The sequence below is a fragment of the Haemaphysalis longicornis genome, unplaced genomic scaffold (assembly GCF_048455015.1).
Source record: "Haemaphysalis longicornis isolate Haplotype H1 unplaced genomic scaffold, Haemaphysalis longicornis Haplotype H1 scaffold_4, whole genome shotgun sequence".
Classification (NCBI taxonomy): Eukaryota; Metazoa; Arthropoda; class Arachnida; order Ixodida; family Ixodidae; genus Haemaphysalis; species Haemaphysalis longicornis.
Genome location: NW_027526361.1, coordinates 40329467 through 40356292, shown reverse-complemented (window position 1 = coordinate 40356292; position 26826 = coordinate 40329467). Strand labels below are relative to the sequence as shown.

Genomic DNA, 26826 nt, shown 5'->3' with positions numbered 1-26826 from the left:
CCAACATGCCCAGGATGCTACCCTTAAGAGCAGTGGATCCACCTAATCAAGCCCTGTGAACTGTACTCGCATTCCGACCGTACTTCCACCGCTATTTCGAAAATAAATATTTGTTAAAAAAAAAGAAGGGAAAGGCGCACGGGTGACGTCGTCACTATATTGGCTAAAAAGAGCCATTGCACTCCGCTGTTGCGCTCGCGCATTCCACGAGTTATGAACGAACGGCAGGCAATGAACTTGCGCCCCTTGGATCAAAACACGTCACGCACGATTGAGGGTACCCTTGAAAAGAGCGGCAGCTCCACCTAAAGCCGGGGGGGGAAATAAACAGATCGCCGACGAAAAGTTGCGCCAGCTTCCAAGGCAATGCCAGTGTATACAACGCACCCACGGGATCCGCAAATAGCCTCTGCGGGGATGACGCGCCTGATGAAATTGCGCAATGAAGAGCAACCGAAAAACGGTGAAGGCGCGCAGACGCGAACAAGATGACTTCAGAAGACTTCAATGCGCCGGCGCAACCCGTAACAAAACGTATAAGCTTTTTTTTTATATAGTTCAAATTGGAAAGACGAAGGTCGCACGAGATGCAGGGCAATATTAGATCGCAAACGGTGGCCGTAAAGCAAGTTTCTGGGCAGTAGTGATTGGACGGAAACGCAAGACAAATGAATGAAGCTTAATATTGCAGCAACGCGAGAATCCACCAGCAAAAACTGCGTGCGACGAAAAAAAAAAAAAAAGAAGAAACCAGTGAAGCCGCGGGATTTGGCAGAGCTTGTCGAATGGTACATTTGCGCTAAGTTCACTAGGTAAAAGTTTGCAATAGGCCTACAGTTGCTTTAAGTTCACTAGGTGAGAAGTGACAATAGGCCAATTTTCGGAAAATGCCACAGCTAGGCGAATCGCAAAACAAACAACGTGATCAATTACAATTCGGATAGTGAAGCTAGTAGCGTGGCAATATTTATCGAGTCTCTCGGTCTGAAGAAAACAACCGCGTACAAGTTAATCCTAGCTGTAACGTTACCACTGAGCGGTAAAGTTGAATTAAAAGATTCGGTAACATTAACACACCATGTCACATTGCAACAATAAAAAAAAATCGACCACAACGTTAGCAGGTTAAAAACAATTACGGATAGAGTTGGACAAGATGTGTAAACACAAAAAAGGAACAGATGGACAAGTTAATGAAAACAAAGACAACGATGGCGCGTAGCAAATCAATGAACTCGTAATAAAGCGAGCATTGTGCACGCACAAGCCGCTATTTCCGATTGGTTGGCGCCACGATGCTGGAAGGCTTCTTCACGCGTCCGCCAGCCCTTGCGTGTACATTTTTTTGCCCCCACGTTGGGCGCCAGTCTCTGCGTGGTTCGTTCGAACGATGCTGAAAAAACTCGCTCCCCAGTCGCCAGACAAGGCAACGAGGGAGGGAGCGAGGACGTGCAAAGAGAGCGGACCTCAGACACACAAGTGAAAAAGAAAGAAAACACGAAAGCGGAGGACCACCGGCGAAATGTCCGAGGAAGGGCGTCTGCACCGCACAACGCAGGCGCCGTGCGCCGAAGACCGCTGCGCAGAAGACCCCGCCGGCGGGCGACGAATGAATGAGAATCCGCTGGGCGCCGCCATGTTGGTCGAGGTTCCATCGTGGTCGCGGACACTTGATGCCGACGTGTACCGTTGACTCGTCGAAATCAGTAAACTGAAGCTTGATCGGGCTAGGGGGGACTTGACCGCGACGTGACACAGAATAGAAGGGAGTAGTGGCGTTACATTTTTTTTTTTTTTAACTCGCTCGCTGCGTGGTAGGTGCCAAGAGCGACCGGCGTGGGGATTACCTGACCACTTGACCCCCTGGTCCTCGAGGACAGGTAGCGCCCAGGGATCAGAAGGGTCCTGGGGCGTCGCGTTGGCGTTTATGTCCGCCTTTTGCGGTGTGTCGCCGCCCATTTTGATCTTGACCTGCGCCATCGGAGCAGACGCATCAATGCCCGCGGCGCACGACCAGCCACCACTCGCACACACGCTCTCTCTTTCGTTCGCTCGCCGACCGCTCCTGGAAACGCCTGCAAGCCCCGCGCCCGAACCCCTGCCTCGGAAGTGAAGGTAAAAGAGCCGTGCACTTACCTCCACGTTGTCTGGCCGGGCGACGACCATCGCGCTTTGCAGGAACGTATACTTGGCCGCGTTCTTTGATGCCGGCATCTTGGAGAGTGCACACGTTATCCGCAGGAGGCGCGGCTGCCCCTATTTATAGGTCCCGTGACGTGTGCCGCCCCCCGCGCATGCGCCGCGCATAGCCGGCCGCGGCGGCGGTGCTGGCGTCGTCTGCTGCTGCGTGTCCCGCCGCGCGCATCCGGGCACCGGCTTGCACCCGCTGCTAGTACGCGACAGCACAGCGGCTCCCTTAACCGGCCGCAGACATTGCCCTCGCAAAAATATTTGCTGTTTTTGAGCCGTTCCAGGCTCTGTTTATGCGTTGACGAACTTCAATGAGCGCTTTCACTGCGCAGTTGACCTCGTGTCCATTATTTTTCTCTCCCTCAACTCGTCTCCGTTTCTGCCCGTACATTATCGACAGATTGTGGCCTTATGCTGACGCGAAATTATTTTCCTAGCAAAGTATGAGCGCGCATGCGTCGAAGCTATCAATTTGCAGAATTGTATTGCTGTTTGTTGGTGGCGCACTCCGTTATCAAGCTACAGGCGCTACAGGGGTGCAGGGACACCAGTCTGTGACCGAGGCTAGCACTTTTTTCTTTAGTCCGTTACGTCAGGAGTCGAGTCGGCCGCCGCGCGTCGTCTGCTCCAAGCGGTGCCGGCTGGAGGCGGGAAAGGGGCTCGTCGCGCCTCGGGTGCTCATTGGCCCGGATCGGATTCGACGTCACGCGGCGCGCATGTGATCGTCTCGTGGCCTCGAACCTCTGTTCACGTGGAAGCCGATCGTTATTTTGGCGCGCTCGCCGCTCTTCTCGTTTTTCGCGGGCAGGAAAAGAAGAGCGGGAAATCGACTTGGCACTGCAGACAGGCAACAAACAAATGGAGGATCCTGACTCTGGCAATTCGCGGAAGAAGACAGTGCAGGAGCAGAGTTCTTCCGGTGTAGGGTGGTGAACGACTGGAGGCTAGGTTTATCAATACGTTGCCGGTACCCCGTGACGTAACATGAGGCAAGGTTTAGGGAAATATTGCTGTTTGTTTCGCCAGCCCTTGAGTTATCGCCTTGGAAGAGCAACAGTGAATCATCGCTACCCCGAAATGCTGTGACAGACGGTAAATTGTCGCAAAATTTAGCAGGGTGAGGGAAATAACTTCCGGTTCAAACGGGCCATAGTTGCGTTCGCCGTGTACAAGCATAGCGGAGCTATCTGTAAACAACGCCGTTTAAAGAAGGTCTCTAAGCATGCCGAACAGAAGCTTGTCTCGAGAAGTTAATTTTCTGCCAAAATATATTTGCTTCCCGTCACTTGCACGTAAAAAAGAGGAAACGAAGACAGCAAAGCTTATCCCGCCAGACGCTGCAACAGCACCAGCCAACATATGTTAGACGCTCTTTCACTGAGGAAAATTCATTTTTACGCAGGTGTTAAGCCTTATTATGCTGTTACCGTCCTGTCAAACCAACTAAATCTCCAGAATGTGGTATATGCATAAATAAAAAAGACAGCGTTAATTTCTTTTTGTTCGAAAGAATGGCTCCTAACAATTTCTGAATTAGAGTCTCCAAGAAAAGTATACTCTCCTCCTCCCCCTCCTTCTCCTCGTTTTTTATCAACTCTCCCCGTTAACGAAGGATAACGACCAAACATTGTCCTTATTGCAGAACTCAGGATTCCCCTCGTCATTATATTGCTCTCATATTGCTGCCCCCTCTTGAGGGAGGGAGTTTCCTGGTCCGCTTCTCCAAGCGGAGTCCTACATCATCAGCCACTCTCTCCTCATCAGCAGAGCAACGCGAGCCGCCACTGCTTCTCGTGGGGAGTTTGTCATGATGATGATGATGACGATTACATTGATGATGCCGTGACTTACGTGCGTATGAACGTGCAAATGTTTCTTTGAAGCCGGACACACGCCACATTTTATGATTGGAAAGGAAAAAAAAAGAGAGTGAGTGGCTTGAAGCGAACTTCCCATAAAGAAAACAAATTTTATAGGTTCCCGTCGCCGACACTCTACCTTTACGCCTCGAGTACGCTCACTTCATGTACGTCAAATAAGTACCAATTGGCTCAAAGTGTTCCTACCCAAAGCAAGGCTGGTCTCGGAGACGTTTCGTGACTTCATTGCTCCCAGGTAGTCATCTAGACTCAAATACCAGTCATCTAGACTCAATTACCAGTCATCTATAGGCTCAAGTACATCCGTCCCGCTATTAGCGGATGGCGTAACGGAAATCGCGCGAGGAATGTATTAGTTCTCACTGACAGGCTGGCACAATTTGCTTGCATTCATATATATACTCAGCCACCATTTTTTTAGCGCCTCATTTACGCTCTTTGTGCATGTGGTGGTTGCGCCGCCACTAACTAAGCGCGTTGTATTTCGCAGCGGGTTTTTGCGGCGCTGAATTGTATTTTGACGCTGTGAAGTTGGCACCCCTGATGACATTTCAAAGTGTCGATGACCCTTCCACCTGATACGCATTGTTCGACAGGTTCCCTTCCACGTGATACGCATTGTTCGACAGGTTGCTGTCGATGTTGCAATAGTGCCATCCGGGAGGCACCGCGGCATGGAGGAAGCACCGCGTCCACGGCACAAGTTTAGACAGTCTGTCTGCACGTTTTACACGAACAGCGCGGAGGTGTAAGAAGAGTAGCTAGGATACATCCCTCGCCGCTGTATGACATTCGGGGGGCACATTTGAATTAACGTGGCGATTCCTTTGCAATGATTCCGTTCACTTGTTAGAGCGCCCATCCTGCGGCAGTAAGGAGTGAGTCAGTCCCTCGCCGGATCCGAAGCGCGCTCACTCGGTTAAGTCTGTTGAATCCACCCATCTCTACGTAACAAATGATTGACCTATATTTGGCTCGCCTCAACGAGGATCACGCGTGTCTGATCTTTCATGATTGGCATGAACTTGCTGCAATCGGATACGGGCGCAGATAACGCTGCATGACCCGGCGACGAGAGGCAACCCCCACCCCACGGCAGTGCCGGGACGCAGCAGTGGCGATGTGAACGGGCTGAGGAGTTTTTTTCCCTTGCTTTGTTTGATGCCGGCTCGTGGTGGCAGATAGGTGGCGGCGGGCAGCCTTTCCCATGGGATCGGGTCTCGGCATTCTGCTCTGTCGCCGGCGGGAAGCTTTGACCCTCTCCTCCCCTCGCTCGACATCTCTCCTTCGGCCGCTGCAGTGAATTCGAGTGTGAACTCAAACGGGCGCTGCGTCGTGCGAGACAGTGACATACGTGTCCTTCGAACCGCACCCGTGTTGGTTAGCGCTAGGCGGGCCCCGTGACGGAGTTGTCCCTGTCTTCACTAGCACTGAGTTTTTCTTCTCAAGAGACGCGCAGCCGTAGCAGGGGTTTATGCAGAATTTCGATTTTGGGGGGGGGGGGGGGGGGGGTGTCGGCGGGATGTTTGGGGGGGTGTTGTATAAATCCCTAGGCAGGGTGATTGTGGTTGTGGAATCTTTTTGGGGGGGGGTGTCGAAGTCCTTCTGGGGGGTGTTGGGGGTGTGTTAGGGGGTGTGTGTATAAATCCCTGAGCCGTAGTACCACAGATGGTGATCAATGGAGGCAGAAGAGCGTGGGCGGGCGAGGCGCGAAGTGGTTGTATACAACTACGAGCGAAATCAAGCTGCGCGCTGGAAATTCGTTCCAAGTTGGTGGACTTAATTGCGTGCAGACTGCCCTCCAGCTAGCGCAGGCGTTCAGAATGAATGAGTGTTAAACTAGAGGGGGGGGGGGGGGGGGTTCCGGATGTCCTGACCCCCCTTTCCTCCTTAATTTTGGAATTGATACCGCAAATAAGATTACCCCTCAGGTTGCAGAAAAAATTTAGTTGATGGTCCTCTTCTATTTCTTGCATTTCTGGTTATCAAAAATTTCGGGAATAAAAAGGCTACTATCATACTCCTCCTTCTCCTAACCATCATAATCATAATCACCGTAATCATCATCATCATCATCACTGATATAGCTGACTACCCTTCAGAAAAAGCCTGGATTCCCCCCGACTCAAGGCATTTAATTTTCCAGTTAAAACGACAAAAGCGTCATGGTTCAGTGCTAGAGTGCATGGCTAGAAGTTGGGAAAGTTTAGAGAAATTCGAGACCAACAATTCACTCTTCGTTAAGTTGTCCGACACTTGTATTGCCAGTAAATGTTATTATTCTTGCCATCGTTATTTTGGCGGCAATCGGGAGCGTGCCACAGGCCCCCACCCGTGAATAAAAGAACAAAGCAAAACCGAACTCAAGTCTTATTGGGTAATAATGAGATGATGTGGATGCCTGTCTTGCTCAGAAAGACGGACATCCGCAGAAAGACGGACATCCGCTACCGGAGAAAGCGCAGAAAGGCGGACATCCGCTACCGGACAAAAGGACAGGGGATAGGAAGAATAAGGGATACTCACTCCATGTGCAAACCCACGGCGACATTTATTTTTTGACCCCCTTTGAAGGGCGATTGAAATGAAGCGGGAACAAAGTGGATAAATATGAGAAGGAATAAACTTTAATGATACTCAAGAGAGGCTTCAGAGAGGTGTCCTCATTCCAGGATGCCTTGAGCTCGGGCCGCGTCGACAGCCCTTCTAATAAGCGCAGTTGATCTGCAGAAGTACTAATGGTGAAGGGGGGATGGTGGACGTAGCTCTGCTCATCTTTGAGCCTCGCACTCAACCCACGTGCCATGTCCCTATCGAAATCTCACCCGACTTTTATCCACGCTTCATCGCCGAATAGCGCCGAAACGCTGAGGTTCGGGGAGAAATCTAAGAGCGATCGATTCAGAACGCTGACTTCGAATCACGAGGATTACTTCTCATCGGGAGAGCGGAGCAAGGTACGCAATTAAGGCCAGAGGTTCAGTTACGGCGCAGGTACGTCATGAAACCACGCGGGGAGACCACTCGGTAGTATCGTTTCCCATACTTTGTTGCCGGAAGCAAGTGGCGACGGGGAGGCGGGCTTCGCGTGCATAATTTACGCAACTGTCGCAGTGGCTCCATTAGGCAATGTCCAGTTTACCGATGCAAAAGCCATATCGTGATCTACGGACGCGTAAAAAAAAAAAAAAAAAAACGGCGTCACGCAGTTCGGTTGGCTGTGACGTGAAATGACGTCATTCTTTAAAGTTACTACGATAGTTGCGGAAGCAGTCTGAACTCGGCCTTACTCGTAGCAAAAAAATCGACGCAGGGGGAGTTAGATGGTTTTTTTACCGCCCACCCTGTAACGACCATGGGATCTATATAGTCGGCTCTAGCCTCTAGGTTGAATCCTCAGCCTTGAGCTTTTACCCCTATTTTAGAGGCGAAGCACCTTAGGACCTCGCTCTGTCCGGGGCTTGGCTTCCATGTACACAGTGTTGCGCATGCGCAAGGAGCATTCGATTGGATTGGATTGGATTGAAATGGACTGGATTAGATCGGATATATTGAATTGTATCGGATTGGATTGCATTGGAATTGTATGTACACACGCATTGTCACTCATTTACATGCGTGAGTGGGCAATGCCACGGGTGATTTACGGTAAGAACGATCCCCAGTGCTTCGCCCACTCGTCATGATTCACTTCGTGGAGATGCGTGAATTTTTTATTCTCTGACCAATGTCGTCCGATTTATAGGTTTCCTGCTCCAGGTTTATCGCGTGAGTCAAGCCAGGCTCTTGAGTTAACTTCCGCTCTTGACTACAGCGAAACTGTTTTGCCAGTGTGGAGTACAACCTAAACCTTAGCAAAGAAACTAAAATATGGGTATTTTATGTGCGAAAGTCGTGCCTGGGCTATAATAAGGTACGTCGTATTGCAGGGTTACGGATTGATTGAGACGACTGGGGAGCTTAAGCGGGCGCCGAAATATCGATACGAACAGGACCGCGCGGTCGCGGCATAGACATTAGGCGGCTTACCGCGAAATCCGTCGTTTAGCTTTAAGCCGCGATGTCTGTTTTGTATTTAACAGAGGCAAAAAAAAGAAAGAAAAAAATTAAAGCCGTTCCACTCAATGTGAAAGCTGTCGGAAGTGCAGAGCAGTCATTCGCCATAATGGCATGTAGCGCCGTTATCCGCTCTTTGCTGCCACCAAGTGCAATTCAAATTTACCGCGTTCGCAGTGCTCGCGCGCCCCCTGACTGAAACTGAGCCAGCGGGAGTTTTGTTCTTCTTGTGATTCCTTTTCCTCCAGCACGTTCCGGCGTTTAACTGCCACTTTTCTTTTCTCTTACTATTGGAGAAACCAACCCAACGAGCGTTGATTCCAAACTAAATGAACGCGGGCGCTGCCGGTTAATTACGCATATTTTGCCTCAAATGCACCTACAGTTTTCTTTGCGCTAAACAACGGGGAGATGTGTGACACGCGCCAGCGTTGGCGAGTTTCGAACGCTCATGACTATATAAACAGCTTGACTTTCGAAGCCTCTGTGTTACGCCGCGACGACAGCCGCTATGACGGAACGCCGTGTGGCTCTAATTGGATCCAACGAGAGAGCTACGACGTCAAGGCGAGCCCTCAAAAGTGTTCTGCACTTAAAAAAACGCGCCTGTGTTGTACCCGGGCTGTCATACTGCAATGTCGTCATCTTTCCATTGGCCCTTGATGCGATAAGACTATGATATATCACTCGATCGATGATGACAACTGCTGTTTGGTGCTATTCCACGAGTCAACCAAACATGCAAACTCTATGAAGCAATGCGAAAATTTTCCCCCGGACCAAGCTTACATAAAGAGCATTTGTGTATGCGACCGTTTGAGTGACGCAATTGGTGTCCTGTGTTGTCGTTCGTGAACAGCGAAAACACTTCGTCTACGTCAGGGGAAATACCGATATGATAGCACCGTCACAGATTTCGAACTGAACAGGTCAAGAGTGCCGTGTTGCTCTTGGCCTATCTGATACGGGTAATTCGAAGGGGGAACTCAAACGGCTCCACTCTCAAGTGCCGCGACGCCTTCTTTGGGGCACTTATTCCTATCGTCACCGGCTATCTCTTTGTCAAGTTTATGGGTTGAGAGCAGGAAGAGGAAAGGTAGAGGTATTGTATCATAGAATGAAAGCGACTACATTCTCAGCTAGCAAGCGGCGCTTTAGCCATACTGAAAACTGTTCAAGCCCGTAGTTTTTACAGTTTCGAGAGTAGCATCTTCATCACGTGCGCGTAAACAATACTACCAAATAAGTTGGTAACGATATTCTAATGGGAAACTGAACAGTTCTGCGTTTTATTTTTTCATCCAAAATGTGTGAAAGAGCAAACACATCGGCGAAAGCTTTTGACGTATGAGTAGCTTGACATCGACCAGCGTAGTTTTCAGATTACCAAGAATTTTTAAATGAGCATTTTATACTTTGTATAGGATCAACCTCTGACGTGCGCAAAAGAAGAAAACCCGTATTTCGCAGAAGAGCCGTCGAAAATTTTTAACTACAAAATTTTCGGCGGAACCTCTATAGCCTTCGTTCGCAGCCGGACGACCACTGGACGTCACTTTTTTTGCTTGCCTTGGAGTTTCCCAAAATTCATCAGCGAAGCGAAGTCAGCAAAATGCTCTTACCTCCGTGTGCGTTCTATGTATAGGGTGACACAAGATGTACCCCTGTTATCGCGCACCAACGAGACGTATAGGGAGTGTTATTTCTCGAGAGAGACCTTGTATAAAAAAGGCAGGACACTGACCAATGTTAAAAACAGCAATTTTAGAAACAATGTTAAAACAATGTACAAAACAATGTAAAAAAAACATTGTGAACAAGAAATCCGTACGGATCCCGAAACGTATTTTTTTTTTAACATTGGTCAGTGCCCTGCCTTTTTATACAAATATCTTTAGCTTACCAGACGGTATTCTGTGGAACTCTCGACTACCAAAGAGACCTTAAATTTGACCGCGTGGCAGGGGTTATAAAGTAATTGGACCTTCCGTGATGTGCTCACATGAATGTAGCACGCCAAAAGCCAGCAAAGAACAGCAAAGTCGGCCTCGTCGACCTGCGACTGACCCACGGGCTACTATTTTCAGCAGGAGTTCAGCAAAACGCGAACATAGGTGCAATCATAGAAAGCAGTAGATGGCGTCGTCAAAGGACTCGCCTTTTACGCCATGACAGGCTATCACGCGACGGCAGGTGTATCGGGCCAGGCTTGTATGCACTGCTAGCAAGTTTTTTCAGCACCAGGCGGGGCCCGGAGACTGGCCTTGCCCGTTACATTTGCCTGCACACGTCGTTAACGCCGGCGACGTGTTGCAAGTCTGCACGCAGACATGCCTACCAAATAGCTTGGAACATCCTTGATGGTGCAGGAGGCTGCACAGGTGCTTTATGCCTAAAATGAATTCGCTGGTCTCGTTATAAAAACGTAAGAAGGTCAAGCGCTGGGACGGATTGCTGTACTTTCGTCTTGTCTATCTACGCCACGGGCGTTGTTCCTTGACGCGTCTTCGAAACCCAGTGTACTGGTCGTTTTACATAATCGAAGTGGTCCTATGTGGAATGGAAGTCGGTGATTGATTGATTGATTGATTGATTGATTGATTGATTGATTGATTGATTGATTGATTGATTGATTGATTGATTGATTGATTGATTGATTGATTGATTGATTGATTGATTGATTGTGGATTCTAAGCGCCGAAGCCGCACCTGGGCTATGGGGCGCGCCGTATAGTGGAGGGCTACGAATTAATTTAGACCTTCTGGGTATCTTCAACGTGTGCCGAAATCTCGACATTCGGGCATTTTCGCCTTTCGCTTCCGTCTGAAAAGCAGCCTCCGCGACCAGGGTCGAACCCGCGTCCTGAGGCACAGCAGAGCAGCGCCTTATCCACGGCGCCACCGCGGCGGGTGGAATGGCAGCTGTAGGGTGCGCTACCGGCTAGAGCAAACGCAGTATACGTATTTACCGCGTAGTTGACCTGAACCTGAAGGAAGGAAGCAAACCGAAATAAGATGTTGACATCGGGCTAAAATATATCTCAAGGAGGAGCCCGAAATTGTCTAGAAGAAGTAACAATGATAGAAAAGACGCGCGGTAAGTGCTATCTTCATCGAAAGTACAGTTAGCAGCGAACCAAGAAAGGATTTGCGATTTATCCTCAAAGCTAAGCCTTTGTTTGGGGACCTTCTGGACAAAATTGCTGGCCCGTCCGTCCTTGCATTCGTGTCTGCACGTCTGTCTGTCTGTCTGTCTGTCTGTCTGTCTGTCTGTCTGTCTGTCTGTCTGTCTGTCATTGAAAAAGAAAAACTTTTATATACAAACAAATACGTCTTGTCTGTCTGTCTGTGGGATCACCCGAAAATTATGTAACGTTTTGTTAATAAAAATCAGACCCCGGAGCTGAGGTGTTTGAACGCAGGTAGTATGCATGGAGACCGGCGCGCTGTGGAGGCGTAACGGGTTTCGAGGGACAGGTAGTTGACGAGAACCTGAACGGTAGGAGGCCAGCCGGAACAATGAGCTGAAAAGATGCCAATGAGCCTACCGAGTAACGTGACAACCAGTCGCCAAAGTTGTTGAGTGACGAGCCGTTCAAGAAAACGAAGAATTGTCTGACAAAATCGCTTTTTCGCGTAACGTGGAGCTGAGCGAACGAAGACGCGGGAATTTTGAAAGTAGCTTGCACACCGACACGTCCATTAATCTCTAAGGCCACGTGGAAGCCGCGGTAACCACGTTAGCAGGGCTTCACACGTTGTCAGTCTCCGCGCGAGTGCGCATTTGCTTCCTAATTCTTCCTACTCGTTGGCTAATGGCGAAAAAAAAAAGTTGGATGAGGAGGAATAAACATTTAATTGAGCAGCCAATGTTATTGGGTTGACCGCCAGGTGGGGGACTTCCTTAGTCCAGGAAGCCCTGAATCTTGGCGGCCTGTCTCGCCCGGTCGACCAGATGTTGTTGGTGATAGCTGGTCAACCAACCCTCCCACTGCTCAAATGAGGGATTTGGATTTTGGGGCTAGGGATACTGTGTGACGGCGCTCCCATACCGTGTGGTAGAGAGTGCATGGCTCTATGCAGAATTTACAAGTGTATGTGTACAATGTCGGATGCATTGAGTGTAGTAATGTACCATGTGGAAATGTGTTAGTTTGTAACGGTCTGTAGATGACCGTGTCTTCGCGAGACATGTTGGGATGTGTAGGCGGAAGGGTTCTTCGTGGCAAGTGGTAGTGGGCCAGGATGTCACTGTACCTTCTGGGGATGATTTCTCGTGTTGGGCTTATGGAAGGTCTGGCTGACATCCCAGAAGGAGGAAAAAAAAAACAACAAGAAAACGCCACGAATCGCAATGAATGTAAATGTCTATAGACAAATTTTTTCAAATGATTTTTTAAAACTCCTGTCCTGCAGACGCTCTGGCTGTACGCCGGCGCTCGACGCTTGGTCTGGAGGAAAGCGGATCAAACTAAACACCAAAATGAGATCTGTGCGCATCGCCCTAGTCAGTTTCCTGTCTCCTCCTCCTCCCCCAACTGCCCCAATCCGCATCACTCCTGCTGCATCCGGATGAAATTCCGGTTAACCCAGCTGCACGTGCGTTTTGGTCAGGCTCATTCGGGACAGTCCTCTCCCCCTAGTCTACGCGCCGCTTAATCTTGCCCGCTAGCGAGATTAGGCGAGTTTACGTAACCGCGAGACACCACAGTGCGGAGTGCGCGCGTGCGGACAAATGAAACTCGAGGAACCTGAAAAAGCTCGACGAGAAGTGAAGAAGAAATCGACAAGAAAGAAACAAATGACAAAAAAAAAGTCGGCGGTAACTTGTTGATAAGCCTTTCTTTTCTCTTCCGACAACGCGGTGAAGCCAGACTTAAGGCGTCTCCGTATCGTAAAGCTGTGAGGGCGGAAAAAATGAGACAGAGAACGGCGAGGAAGCACAGCCGCTCTCTGTCTGCGACAAGAGCGACGAAAGGGGGTGGGGGTTGGGTCTTCGAGGAAGCGCGTCGCCTATCGTCGCCGGGCCACTGATTGCCGCGATGGGTCTGCGTCGGTCGCCTGACAGTTCCTCCCTCGGTTACAGACAGGGTCGAGGATTTCCCTTGTGAGCCCTGCCGGGCTGTCGCCGGGCCGTTGTGCGAGTCGCCGAGACGTCGTTTCACGACCGCATGCGTTTTATCCTCACTGTACACGGCGCGCTGTCCACCCCACCATCTCGCGGCAGTGAACCAGGGTTAGTGCAGCCGGGCGGAAAGGAATAAACCGTGTCGTAGGCATTAACTGATTGAACATTTGCCGATGACGGAAAGGACAGCACTAAAAAGTCATCTCGGGGCATGAAAGCCATATATTCTGCACAGTAACCCAAATCACACGACCTGCACTTAATGAATTGTGTTCATGTATGGCTTTGGCATAGTATAGGAGCGCGAACGAAGCAGAAATCGTTATGACAACGAAGTAAAGTTAATGGCACGCTTGCAGGTGGTAACCTTTAATTGTTAATATCGTTCTTCTAAGTTGCGTCCGAGTGCCTGCAAGCTTTAAGACCTTGCGTATAAGAAACAATCTTAATGGACCATTTTCCAGTAGCGCTTTGCGCATGCGCCACTCTCGCTCCCAGTGACCTATCCGCCATTCTTGAGGTGCAAAATGTAAACAAAACTACACCATATTGGGTTAGACAGTTGCGAACGCCGAGCCAGCTAAGTGCTGCTCCATTTTCTGAGTCCTGAAAGCGCGCGACAGCTGCCATCGAAAAAATTACCAGTGGCTAAGCTCGGCTTTGCCAGGATATACGTAGCGTGAGCAAATGTTTAGCTGGTTATTCTTAGGTTTCCTGGTTGTCTAGGATTAGCTGATTATCATGCTTACTGCTGCTAAAACGATTTTCAATCCTATCCAATCCAGATCAGTCCGATCCAGTCCGGTCCACTCCAGTCCAGTCCGTCCAGTCACTGCTCCTCGCGCATGCGCAGCACGGCTCTCCAGGAGCCATGCGAAACGGCTATCAAGCGGCTCCGGCGCATCGTCAGGCTTGGCTACTGCGCAACCGATGTGCACAGCTGGGCACGCGCCGGTGCCAGTGCGTCTGCCGCGGCTATGACGTCACTCGTCTGGAATGCGCAGACCGGCGAATGTGCAGACTCAATGCTCTACACACCCGTACTCCAATGGACCTCTCCCGGGGTACGTCACGCGGCGGCCGTGACGTCACGGCGAGCGCACGTGCTGGGTGTGGCCGGGAGGGTGGTTGGCAAAACATTCGGACCCGCGCGCGGCGCGTATGCAGTGAGGCTGCATTAGACGCGCGCAAAAGTGGAGTTTGTGTTTATGTGTTCGGTTTTCTGATGCCGGTGGGTTGCTGTGCTCTCGGCTAAGCAAATCGTGCGAGCAAAATCAGCGGTATCAGGCTTTGCCGCGTCCCCAAACAGGTAAATTCGGCAGGTATTGTGGATGCGCGCAATGCGCCGAAGAGGCTAGCAGCCTAAGCAGCGACATCGTCCGCTCTTACTCATAGCAACGTTTCTCATTTTCGAACTTCTGCTGTTCTTCAAAGCGCAGTCATATCGTCCGTCTACATTAGCAGTCCGCGCTGATTACTGCCATGAAATGATGCTGTTTATTAACCATCTGCTATCATGTAGTACCAGCAGAAATAGTACCGGGGGTTGGGGTCAGATGGAAACTTTCTTGCTGGGAAATATTGTCATGTTTTGATGAGATAGAGTACTGTATTAAAAATACAATGAATGCCTGACCTGCTATAGCTACGCGAAATAAATGTTTCGAAGAAGTATCCGCTATAGCCGCCTGCCGCCAAATCGACCACGACAAGTTTGGTTGTATGGGGAGATCTGTTCAAGACGAACGAAATTCATTGCTTGTAAATGCAATAAAGTTTTACCTTGATCAATAATATCATGCCTTGAGGACGCGGCAAAACTGACATGCTTGCCGTGCTCACATGCATGTAGCATCATGCCTTCGGCGTGAGATGGGCCGCTCACGCGTCTCGAAAAAACTCGTTATCTGTTGGCCCTAAGCGAACGGACTCAGTGAATGTATTCTTTTGTTGCGGCCTCCCGACGCCGGCGAATTCAGCGGGTGTACAAGGACACTAACTTTAACTATCATGAAATAACGAGTACGGATAATTATTTCAGTGCCACTGTCGCAAGCTATACGCACTAACAATATGTGGCTGCTATGTTACTCTCACAATGGCGATGAGCCGTTTCGCGATTTTACTGGGGAAAAATGTAACAAAGCAATCGGTCACCTACGTAGAGCACGACATCATCGCGATAATTTTATTTGAATAATTTTTGGTTTTTGCTCTTTATATTTTTGTTTTGTTGCTGCTAATTTTACTTTTTAATCTTTTCATGCTTTGCCTTCTTTTTAATCTTTTCATGCTTTACCTTTCCTTTCCCCCCTCGACATGAAATCGTTCGTAAGCCACTGTATCCGGGCGACGCAGAGATACCAAGAACAGGGAGCATATACGCTGCCTGAGGCACCGCGCTCAGCTTAAGCGGACCTCGAAAACAACAATGAATGAGCTTTCCTTGGTATGTGTCCTAACATAAAGCATCATAACAAAACATTCTTGGAACGCGTCGCAAACGCACCCATCTTCAGAATGACTCGTTAATGCTGTCACGCACTGATTATCCGAAAGCGTCACTCGTCATATACGAAAGTGTTGTGGAGGTTGTTGGTGCAGAAAGCTACATAAAGGTGCGACGTCCGCAGCTAGGATAGCTAGACCCCCACCTGTAATGTAGGCGGCCAGCGACGGCCCGAACCATTGGCACATCGTTCTTTTCGGGCACCGCGCGGCCAGGCCGGGCCGCGCTATTACGTTTCGTCTACTTTCCAACGGGGGCGTGGCCTTCGGGGCCGCTGGCATCTCTGACGTCGCCGGCACGCCGCCGTCACATCCGCTGCACGCTTTGCAGTGGCAGTAGCAGCAACGGAGCTGCCCCAAATAAATTTGACGATTTACGTGTAGAACTTCTAAACTGTAAACGGGAACACATGCGCTTTTGAGATGATTACGTTAGGCGCCGAAAAATTTTTGAATCCACGCCCGCATCCATTGCGAAGTCACGCTCTAGTCTAGCCGATCCGCTGAGCGAAGAAAAATGTCGCGCACTGTGTGCGATTAACGCGCTGTGCTACGCTGTAGCTGCTGCGCCGTAAAGTTTCGCTGAGCTGTGCTACCACATAACCCCTCGCTGGGTTGGGTGGGTGGTGGTGACTATGATGAAAGTGCGCCGTGTGCTTCATAAGCCGTTGTAATGTGAGGTGCTGAGCAACCGTGCGAGATTCCCAGCCCAACTTTCCGAACCTGCGATCGTCCATTTCATCGTCAAAGGATTTACTGCGTGACTTGATGTGTTCGCTTCTTTTTTGCTTTTTATTTACGCATCGCGGTGTGCTCGACGCCTGAGCGAGCATGTTTCGCATGCCCAAACGCATCGCCGCTTACCGACCAAAGCGGAGTTGGCACTGTGTTCGTGTATCCTCTCTCCAGGCATCAAACAAAGCTTATCATCTCAGGCTAATCAAGCGTACAAGGTACCCACTAGTTGAATACGTGGAATAATGCCTTTATTAATGCCTTTAAGACGAAAAATAGCGTGTAGTACTTCGTAAATTAAAAGATAATGCCGGCGCCGCTCTTTTTCGTATTGTAGCAAGCACACTTGTTTAATTCAAATATATTGCACAATTGTCCAGTTTTGAATATGCTTTTGTTTCCTTTTTAAATTGCGTGAAGTTTCTAATAACAATGTATTAGTAGCTTTTTGCGAAACTGCGGCTTGAGTTAACATGCGAGCTACGAGGCTTTCGGCCACGACCGGCTATATTTCTTTCGGCGGCTGTGGTGGCATGCCTGCGGTGGGAACCGCTGTGTCGTTCCAGTTTCTGGTGCTTCAGGCATGTAATTTGACTGCTGGTAAGCTGCCTGCTTTCTGTCTGGGAATTGGAATGTAGTGTGCCAGCTCTGTCAAGCAACTGTTGGTAGGTGAGCCTCTTACCGGCAGTTGTGGAAAGCCAAATATCGTGCTGTGCTTCGTAACTCCTGAAAAAGTGGGGCGCAGCATTGTTATCTTTTGTGAACGCTTCTTTTTTTTTGTGGGATAGAGGCATTCAGTGGGCAGGTGCCGTGCGTGACGTTGACTGTTCTAGATGACGAACAGCTGTATTGCTTTCATTGTCGATGTGCTTCAAGCTGTACCCAAAAGGTCGACATGTCAACAGTGGACCTGTATTGTCTAATATTAATCGGCGCTTCCTGTATCTAGGCCAACCCACTAAGTTTCTCTGCATTTGTCTCATGCGTTAGCAAACAAATACCAATTGAGCTATTTAAATCCAGCCCTGTAAAACCGGCTTCACTAAGCACAAACGCATTGTTAGAAAGACATCTAATAAGGGGAAATATAAGCAGTGTGACAACAAAATGTGGGGTTCCAAAGCCTTTTTTAAATACCCAATTAGTGCGTTACGTCACGCTTTTTATTCCTATCGGGTGTGAAGGTACGAGTCTATCATAATTACGCATGTTAATTTGTCTGATTATGTGTTTACATAGCATGTATTACGTACTGCCCTTTTTTTCATTAAGGGCCGACTTGCCAAAGAATGCTGACACATTAACACTGTTACACTTCTCGTCATTGAATTTTTTAGTGAAAAGAACTGCTGAAATGACCCCTTAAATGCTGCTCATCCGATACCGTTTTCACAATTTTCACATCAGTTCTTACAGTGTCCACCATGTGCCCCTAGCAGACAGCCAAAGTCTTGTTGAGGCATGCACGAAAAATTTTGATGCATATCAAATAATTGGGTACAACTGCATAGTTACATGTTCTCTGAGCATGCCTAGACTGGAGCTCTCTATTTCAAAGTACTGGTTTGGTGCATAAGGGTGTGAATTTTGTGAAGCAACCAGTTTTGCAAAAACAATTTTATTTTATGTTAGCTGAAAGTGATTAGCTTTGTGCCTGATAGCCCTTGGACTGCAGTTCTCTGAATACTTAAAATCTATCCAATTGTACACCCGCCCAATTTTTTACCAATAGCACCGGAGCGTCGACCGTTCGGTCGGTCAGCGCCTTGCGATGGAGTGATACGGCAAACTCGGCGAGAGTAGCCGCATGCGCACTAAGCAAAGGCCGCTGCTGCCGTTGTCTGCTAGGCTGTTCCGAGAGGAGACGGCCGCCCCCGATTTTTGTTATTCGCTTATCACACTGCCTGCCATACTCGAAATTTTTCTTCAACACCGGGCACGTGGCGCCAACTGAAAACAGAGTAGTCAGCGTTGCCGAACGAACCTTGCGCTGAACGAACTTTGCGTTTGGCAACGCTGATTACTCTGGTTTCTGTTGGCACCACGTGCCCGGTCTTGAAAATTTCGAGTATGGCAGGCAGTGTGATAAGCGAATAACAAAAAACGGGGCGGCCGTCTGCTCTTGGAACAGTCTGCTTTTGGAAAAGTAGACGAACCGAAACGCGCTATTCTGTTTCGTCTACTTTCCAACGGGGGCGTGGCCGTCGGGGCCTCTGATGTCTCTGACGTCGAGGCCACACAGCCGTCACATCTGCTGCACGCTGTGCAGTGGCAGTAGCAGCAGCGGAGCTGTCCCAAATACATTTTGAAATTCGCCTGTAGAGCTTCTAAACTGTTCATCGGGAATATATGTGCTTTTGCGATGATTTTGTTAAGCACCAAAAAATTTTTGAATCCACGCCAGCATCCATTGCGCTATCACGCTATAGCCGATTCAAAATGCTGTGTGCCAGCTGGTGACAGCTGCCATGGTGTGTGCCAGCTGTGCAACAAATCCTCCCGGTTCTGTGCGTGCAACCCCAGAACCGCCCGCTGGGTTGGGTGGGTGGTGGTGACTTTAAAAAATTGCGCATTGTGCTTCAGAATACTTACCATTGTCCGATGCTGAAGGGTGGTGCGAGATCCCCAGCCAAACTTTTTGAAGCCTGCGATTGCCCGTATCACTGCCAGGAAATTTTCTACGTGACGTGATGTGTCTTTTTTTTTATTATTATTATTATTTACGCATTAAGATGAGTGAACATGTTTCGTATGTCCAAACGCATCGCCGTTTATCTTGGGTTTTGTAGTGATCAAGGCGGAGGGGAACTACATGAAAGAATGAAACCAGGATTTTCATCTCAGGCTAAGCAAGCGTACTAGATTTACACTGGTTAAACAACTCATGTCAAGATTAACAAACAGTCTGCAGTTTCGCCGTTATGTTAGTGTGAATTTGTTTATGCCTGCTGTACTCACTCAGCTTGCGCAATGCCAGCGATTATGGCGAGACAATTGCACGGGCTCGACGGGTTGAATGGGTAACCGAAGTTCGTTAGCGCGAGTAATAAAAAAAAATGCATTCAAGTGCTGCCCTCTGAAATCTTTCAAGTAGTAATAGAAAGGCGAGTACACCTTTGGACAAATTGGTACTGTTGCTTAGTTTCTAGCAAAAGTTTCTCTGTTCAGAAGAGAAGTTCTGTCATTGTTTTTTACGTTGCATGTAAAATTTTAAAACTCCACTGGTTTTACTAACCAGCACTGTTACATTGTTCTGTTTATATCCAAAGAATGTGCTTGAATACAAGCAATTTTTTTGCGCGTAATTTCCTTCATTTCTTTTCGATTTCGTAGCCATTAGAGCGTGGACAAGAGTGACTAGTAAACAATAATTGTGTGGCACTGCATTTCAGGCAGCAATACAATACTCCAGCTGTAGAGCTCTCCACAAAATTCATGGCTGCACTGGCTCCTGCTAGCACAAAAACTTGTGTCCTCCAAACCTCCTCTCTGATGGGTTCCATACAGTTCTTTCTCGTAGCTTGTAGTTGTGCAACGCTTAGTGATCACGGAGCTGGTGCAGTGAGGTTATTTGGATGACCAAACATTTTTTTAGTGCATCTGTATATTTATGCAGTGAAAGTGCAGTGCTTTTCTTTTTTGATGCTCGGTGAAATGTAATGCCAATGGAGTTTGCAAACGTAAATGCATTTACAAACATAAATGCTGTGAACATCCTTCTCTCTGCAAATACAATTAAGGTGCTTTGAAGTACACAGTTTACAAGAATTTTTTAATGTCCCATAAATATGAAGCAGCGATATTCGAAACCAGTTGCAACAAAGTGTAACTTATTGCTCTCAATTTCATGTCCCATTTTCTGCCTAATGATGACAATCACCAGAGCCATTGTGTACAGCATTTCTTACCTGCTGGATACAGATGGTTTGCCTTTGCTCTATTTTCTCTGTTAAAGAACTTGCAGGGTGTGAAATGCTTGCTGTATTTTCCGTGCCAAATATTACCACAATAAAAGACTAGTAATGCTTATAGCCATGCATCGGTGGAATAACTGATTGGAACGTACCATTTTTGTGGAAGTGAAAGCCGACACATGCACTCACAACGGCTGTGTACAAGTGCCTTGACTTTATGGGTGCCCTAAATCATAACGACCAAGTATAGTACATGAAACATCTTTCGCTCAACTGTAGTGTACTACAACCAGCAAATAGGCAACTAAGTTAGGCATCAGCTTTGCCTTTAACTGTGATCGTTCACACAGTTTCTGTAAAAGGGGCCAAACCTGCTTAAGTTTTACCAAGAACTACGTGGCAGTTCATACACATTCTGCTGCATCATGCAAGATGGGAGGGAAATGAAGCAAGTGCTGCACGATTTTTTTAATTCCCTGCAAACAAAGCGTCATCGGTCACAAAGCAGAATTAAAACTTCAGTTCCAACAGTTCAAGTAAAATATTTAGCCTTTAATGTCCCTCTAAAGAAAGTTGACAGGCAAAATTCGGCCTTGTGGTAAATTTTTTATCCGTGACGTTGCTTTGTTTGCAAAAATGAAAATGAAAAGCTCTAAGCAAGATCAAACATTTGACACTTGCCAAGCAAACTTTTAAGAACTAAAACGAAAATTTAGGTGCAACAATAGGCACTAAAAACTGAAAGCCAGCCTTTAATAGGCACAACCAAGCCAATTTTACATGTAGTCTGTCGTGTCAAATTGAGCATCTGTCTAAAAGTAATGCCATTGAAAGAGTGCAGTGTAGGTTCATTTTCACTGTTCAAATGCATTGGTTGCAACTTTTTGCAGCATCAAATCTACCTTTTGCTTTGCGACGGGAAGGTTGCACATGACTCGATATTTTTACGTCACGTTTGGCTCTGAATTTGAGACTGTCGCCAGTTCTTGATGCTGCTTTTCTAGTACATCCCATCTGGAAAAACACGCAAGTGCACATATACTCAACATCAATCACCAATAGCCTATTTAGGTCCACTGCAGGGGGAAGGCCTCTCCCATTAACCTCCAACAGCTCCTGTCCTGAGCCACCCCAGTCCGTTCTTTGCACCCAGATTTTTTTTACTTCGCCTCTCCATCGAGTTACCTTGGTAATACTGGTTGTCATTTCATCTTATTACATGGCCAGCCCAAGTCGAATTTTTCTTAGGTAACTTTAACTATATACTATCCTACACGCGAGTTTGTTTCCCCATCCAAAGCCGCTCTTTTCCTGACCCTAAGCATTACTCCCAACGTTCTTCATTTCATGGCATATTGAGGCAACATTAGTTTTCTTTCTGGTTCTTAAAGCAAGCCGCCGTTTCTGCCCCATATCTCGTCACCGGCAGGACGCATTAGTGGTACTATGCACACTGCTTATGTAAATATTCTTCCACATGGCCCACCGACGCAAGTGAGCGCATACATTTTGATGTTCCTGCATGACATCTTTCAGTTTTTGTACATTCTTCCCATTATGCATTGGAGCGTGATAGCATGTCTTTGGAAGTGAGAGTCCTTTCCTTTTTTGTTATCTCCTTGACTTCCTTTCTTTATTAAAAAAAATTGGATAAACCACTTCTTTCAAATGCTTTAAGCCAAACTCATGTACGTACAAGAAGGGGTGCTGTCCTGCAGGCCTTGAGGATGTTGACAGACACTGAAATTAACTATTAAACCATAGAAAAGTAGAAGTAAAAAAAAGCTGTCTTCAGCCTAGCTAAGAACTGAGTGTCACACAATTAGAATGCTAGCCTTGGTTTTTGATCATCGGCAATGCATCCTCTCAAGGCAAACCAGAATATTGCTGAATGACAGCTATATATTTTCCATGTATTTACCAACTCGATTAAATATGTAGACCCATGCCATATTGAGAAACAGTGTGTTATGGCTAAAGTTACTGATAAATATACATGTGCTTTAGTTTGTCGGGCTTTTTTGTATGGCTGGTTTGTTTCAGAAGAAGCTGACTTTAAAACACATGCCATGCAAAAAATTTAGCCGGATGTATTTGATGTAGCCCAATATGAAAGGTTAAAATTATGTCCGATGTAACCTTATTCATATGCTTCAAGTTACGTCTGATGTAACCTGACATTTACAGTAAAGTGATGTCCGGTCTAATCCACAGTAAAGAATTACTCCCATCTGACAGAACCAGAAATTGAATCCATTCGTCCTTCAGTTGTATGCACCACAAATTGATAAAAATTTTGTTTCTTGTACAATGGTGCATTGAAATTCCTTCTCCCTAAAAGTTCACAAGATGCAAATCCTCTGAAAACTTTGAAGGACAGCTAGATTTGTTGTTTATGAGGACGTACGTGTATTGTTCACCTTTTACCCCTGCTGAAACCTGCAAGGGCCAGCAGTGTTGTAAACAAATGTATAAATAAGTAAATGTAAATGGAAGTTACGTTCAATTAAAGGTCAAGTAAGAAAATTTACGTCTGACGGAACCAAACTACAGTGACGCTTTATGTAATCTATGCAACTTTATTCGAAAACAACACTGTTGCCACATACGACAAACCCACGCGACCTGATTATGGGGTTTAACGAGCCAACGCTACACAGGCGATGAGGCACACCGCAGTAGAAGGCTCTGGATTGATTTTGACCACCTGGGGATCTTTAACGCACACTAAAATCTCGAACACAGGCATTTTTGCATTTTGCCTCCATTAGAAAAGCGGCCGCCGCGGCCAGGAATCGAACCCACGTCCTTGGGCTCAGCTGCACAACGCCTTAGCCACCCACTGCGACGTAGTGTTTGCTTAAAATGTCAGAAGCATGCTTTTCATCATCGTAAAGTACGTGTGAAGAAACCTTCAGGGCTGCCAGACCACACACGTGACACTGCACGTGGTCCAGCATTCGCTGGAGCCCGCCAACATTATTCGATGACACCACTGAAGGGAGCGATCGAAGCTGTACCAGATGTTCTTGTACTATCCGGCTTGTCACCAAAGTGTCGCAATAGAATTTCCACGGCGTCTGGGTAACGTCGGTTGCAGTCTGGCAATGGATGCAGCAGCGACCAAAGGTAATGAAACTTCTGTCTACTGTTCAGGCTGGGATTTTTGAGGATGGCTGCCTTAAAGGAGCCATGAAGAGAAAACACAAGTTTGGTTCATTCAAACGATTGCCCCGTTAGAATCATACTGACACCACTTTACATAAACTTCGCTCAAAAAGCTATGTAATTAGGAAAAAAGAGAATGACCATGCGACTCACTAGCTCATTTTCCACAACAGAACCTATGATGTCATACCAGCCAGCTCTGGGATTGGTGGAGGCCGGCAAAAGCAAACGCAAATTAGGCAGAGCTTATAAGCTTGGTGAACGAGCTATTTGTGCTTAATTTTAGTGCACATTCTTTTTAAAGTAGTAATAATGGGCGGACAAACAGTGGAAGTTATGAAAGCACACAGAAGTACCGATGCGTACTGCTGTTGGTACTGTGTGCACTATGCTTGGTGTAGCTGCACAGGACTGCGAGGCTTGACGACACTGGCCGATTGACGCAAGCAACGGTGTCTTATGCGACCATATCTGTCAAGCGAGCACCATGTTTCACGAAACGATTCTTTTCTCCCTGAACAAAAACAAGCCCGGTTTAAATGCGGTCAAAAACAAACCAAAGGCAGAAAATGGCTTGCAACTGTATGATGGTGCCATCTAGGTTCAATAACCGGTAAACAAGGCTTTCCAATCGGCTGCAGAGAGGTCGGCTCCTGTGATGTCATTGCAGACCACGAAAACACACAATTTAGCGGGAAAATCAAAATTTTAACTTGATTTCTCAGTGAATAAAGCATCGTTCACATCCGGACAAGAGCTGGGGCACGATAAAACACGAAATCTTTCGAATAAAATAAACTTGTATTTGTCTTCATCACCAGCCTGTCTACGCCCACTGCAGGGCAAAGGCCTCTCTCATTATTCTCCAGTTCCCCTGGTACTGTGCCAACTGTGACCAATTTATCTCTGCAAACTTCTTGATCTCATCTGCCCATTTGTCTTCATGGCTCCTTTAAACTGCGTCCAAAAGCTGAGCCACTGGCACAACTCCCCACTGAATGTTTGGAGCTGCAGCATTGGGAGCTTCATGGAGCTTCCATGGAGATGACACTCGTCACTCTGAGAATACACTACAGAAGGTGCTGGGGCTGTCGATCCCGGCAGCCGTTGACCATTCCATAGCGATCTCTTGTTGTTGTAATATGTATTTATTAATCATTAATCCTAATTACACTCCGTTCTCTTCTTAGCCTTTAGCTGGCCCAGCATGCCTTCGGTGGCGTCATCGTACCTCATAATTACAGTAGACTCTCAATAGACGGAACTTCAAGGGACCGAAAAAATTAGTTCCGTTTAACAGGAGTTCCGTTTACTGAGATAGATGTGTAAAAGTGCACATTTGTGTGCGTACGCACTCTTCATACCATTTCATGGAACTCTACGCACTAGGAGGTGAATGTAGCTGATAGTTTTTTAGAAAGCAAGAAAACTAAAAAAAGGTTTAGGCACAGCATTCACAAAGTTAATTTGGCAACAATTATTTATTTAAAGTACCTTACAGGCCCCTGACAGGGCATTGAGTAAGGGGGGTACATATGAAATGTGCGACATTAACAAGATTTTCAAAAAGGCACTACAAAGAACCACAGTCCAAGAAAAAATTATACAAGAAATTAGCCGTAAATACATATCTAAAGAAATGGAAAATACAAAGATAATGTGTGCTATATCTTGCACGAACTAAGACTAAAATTCCGCACATTCAAGATTAAAAGCACGCAAGGGTAAACAGACACCTGATGCAAAAAAAAAAAAAAATGAAACACAAAGTTCACATAAAACAGTGATAACAGATTGGTACTGTATTACGAAAAAAAGTGAGCATGAAGAAGGTTACGGAATGTGTCGCCCTTAGATTCGACCGCAATGTTATCAGGAAGACCGTTCCAAAGCCTGATGGCCATGGGAAGTGCGGAAAAGTTAAATGCATCAGTTTTACCGTACTGGCGGGAAAAACTATGTTGGTTATTTACTCTACGTGAAATGTTAGTCGGAACTTTAAGATGTATCTTTGAGTGTGCTGAATTGTAAACATATTTGTGAAAAAGGCATAAAAGAGAAATGTTGCGTCGAAGATCAAGCGGCTGAAGTGAAAGATTTAGTTTAATCTCTGATACACTTGAGGGGTATTTGTAATTGCGTGAAATAAACCTTGCAGCTCTATTCTGTATTGCTTCAATCTTGTTAATCAGATATTGATGGTATGGGGACCAGATGGCTGACGCAAACTCGAGCTGTGATCGAACGTATGTTGTGTAAGCTAGTTTGCTAATGTCAGATGGAGCATGACGCAAATTTCGACGGTCGCTGTGCACTACAAATGCATCAATTATCTTTGAGTCCTTGAAACTGCGTCTTCACGGAGGTTAGAGGCCTCAACTTCGCGAGTATTACGAGCCACCGAATGTAGAATACGGCAACGCGGTAATGAAGCGCGAATAGCACCACGATGGCACAAACAAGGCAGAAGGAGCTAAGCCCTGTAACCTGACCGCCTTGAATCGAGACCAAACGACTGGAACAAGAACTGCGATGTTGCATTCGTTGCGCTAACACGGCTGACCACTAATGAGACGAGGCTTATGAGACCAATGAGGTCAAAAAAACATGGAAGAAAAACTAAAACAAAAACAAAACAGCCGGAAGCGTAAAAAGCTGATTCTCATCCCGATGGGTTTCATAAGTTCCATTTCTAGTTCCGTTTACACGGTGGTGCGGAAATTTTAGTTCTGATTACCGAGAGTTTTTTTGCGTTATCTGAATACAAAACCAACCAACTTACAGGCGACTGTTCCGTTTAAGCGGCAATTCCGTTTAAGTGATTTCCGTTTATCGAGATTCTACTGTATGTCGAACTCGTCGTCAGGTAAACATTTTTTACCTCGGCATTCAGCTTGCTCAACTCATTGTTGTTGGACTGCAGCCACTCTATGAGTGAGCCTGAACTTTCCACATCAGGAGTATCCAACACTGTCTTTGCTTCATTTAAAACCCTTGTGTTTTGTTGCTGACGAGCTGTTCTTTACTTTCAGCTAAAGCATTCTTCTTTCCGGATTATAACAATGCCTTCTCCACATTGTGGTCACCAACGTTGGTCTTACCGACTGGACACGATAGGCCGGTTCAGTATCCCCCGACTTCTTCCTTCTCGGCTTTCCAGGCACCATCCTCGACTTCCTTGTTCAGACTAAGGCTGCCCCCTTGGTCCGTCCTTCTCTTCATCTGGGTTATCTCTGTGTATCCGACA

General features: G+C 47.2%; 1 protein-coding gene across 4 annotated transcripts in view; it reads right to left on the bottom strand.

Moving 5' to 3' along the window:
- The window catches only part of LOC144178538 (sodium-dependent phosphate transport protein 2B-like), a 102588-nt gene that overhangs the window by 17087 nt on the left and 58675 nt on the right, over nucleotides 1-26826 (bottom strand). For 3 of the 4 annotated variants that reach the window (XM_077706472.1, XM_077706471.1, XM_077706473.1), the window contains exon 3: nucleotides 1848-1971. In XM_077706472.1, coding sequence (XP_077562598.1) covers nucleotides 1848-1971 — 124 coding nt within the window. Of the gene's footprint in view, nucleotides 1-1847; nucleotides 1972-2136; nucleotides 2568-26826 lie in introns of those variants that run through there. The other variant, XM_077706470.1, reaches the window with a different exon arrangement.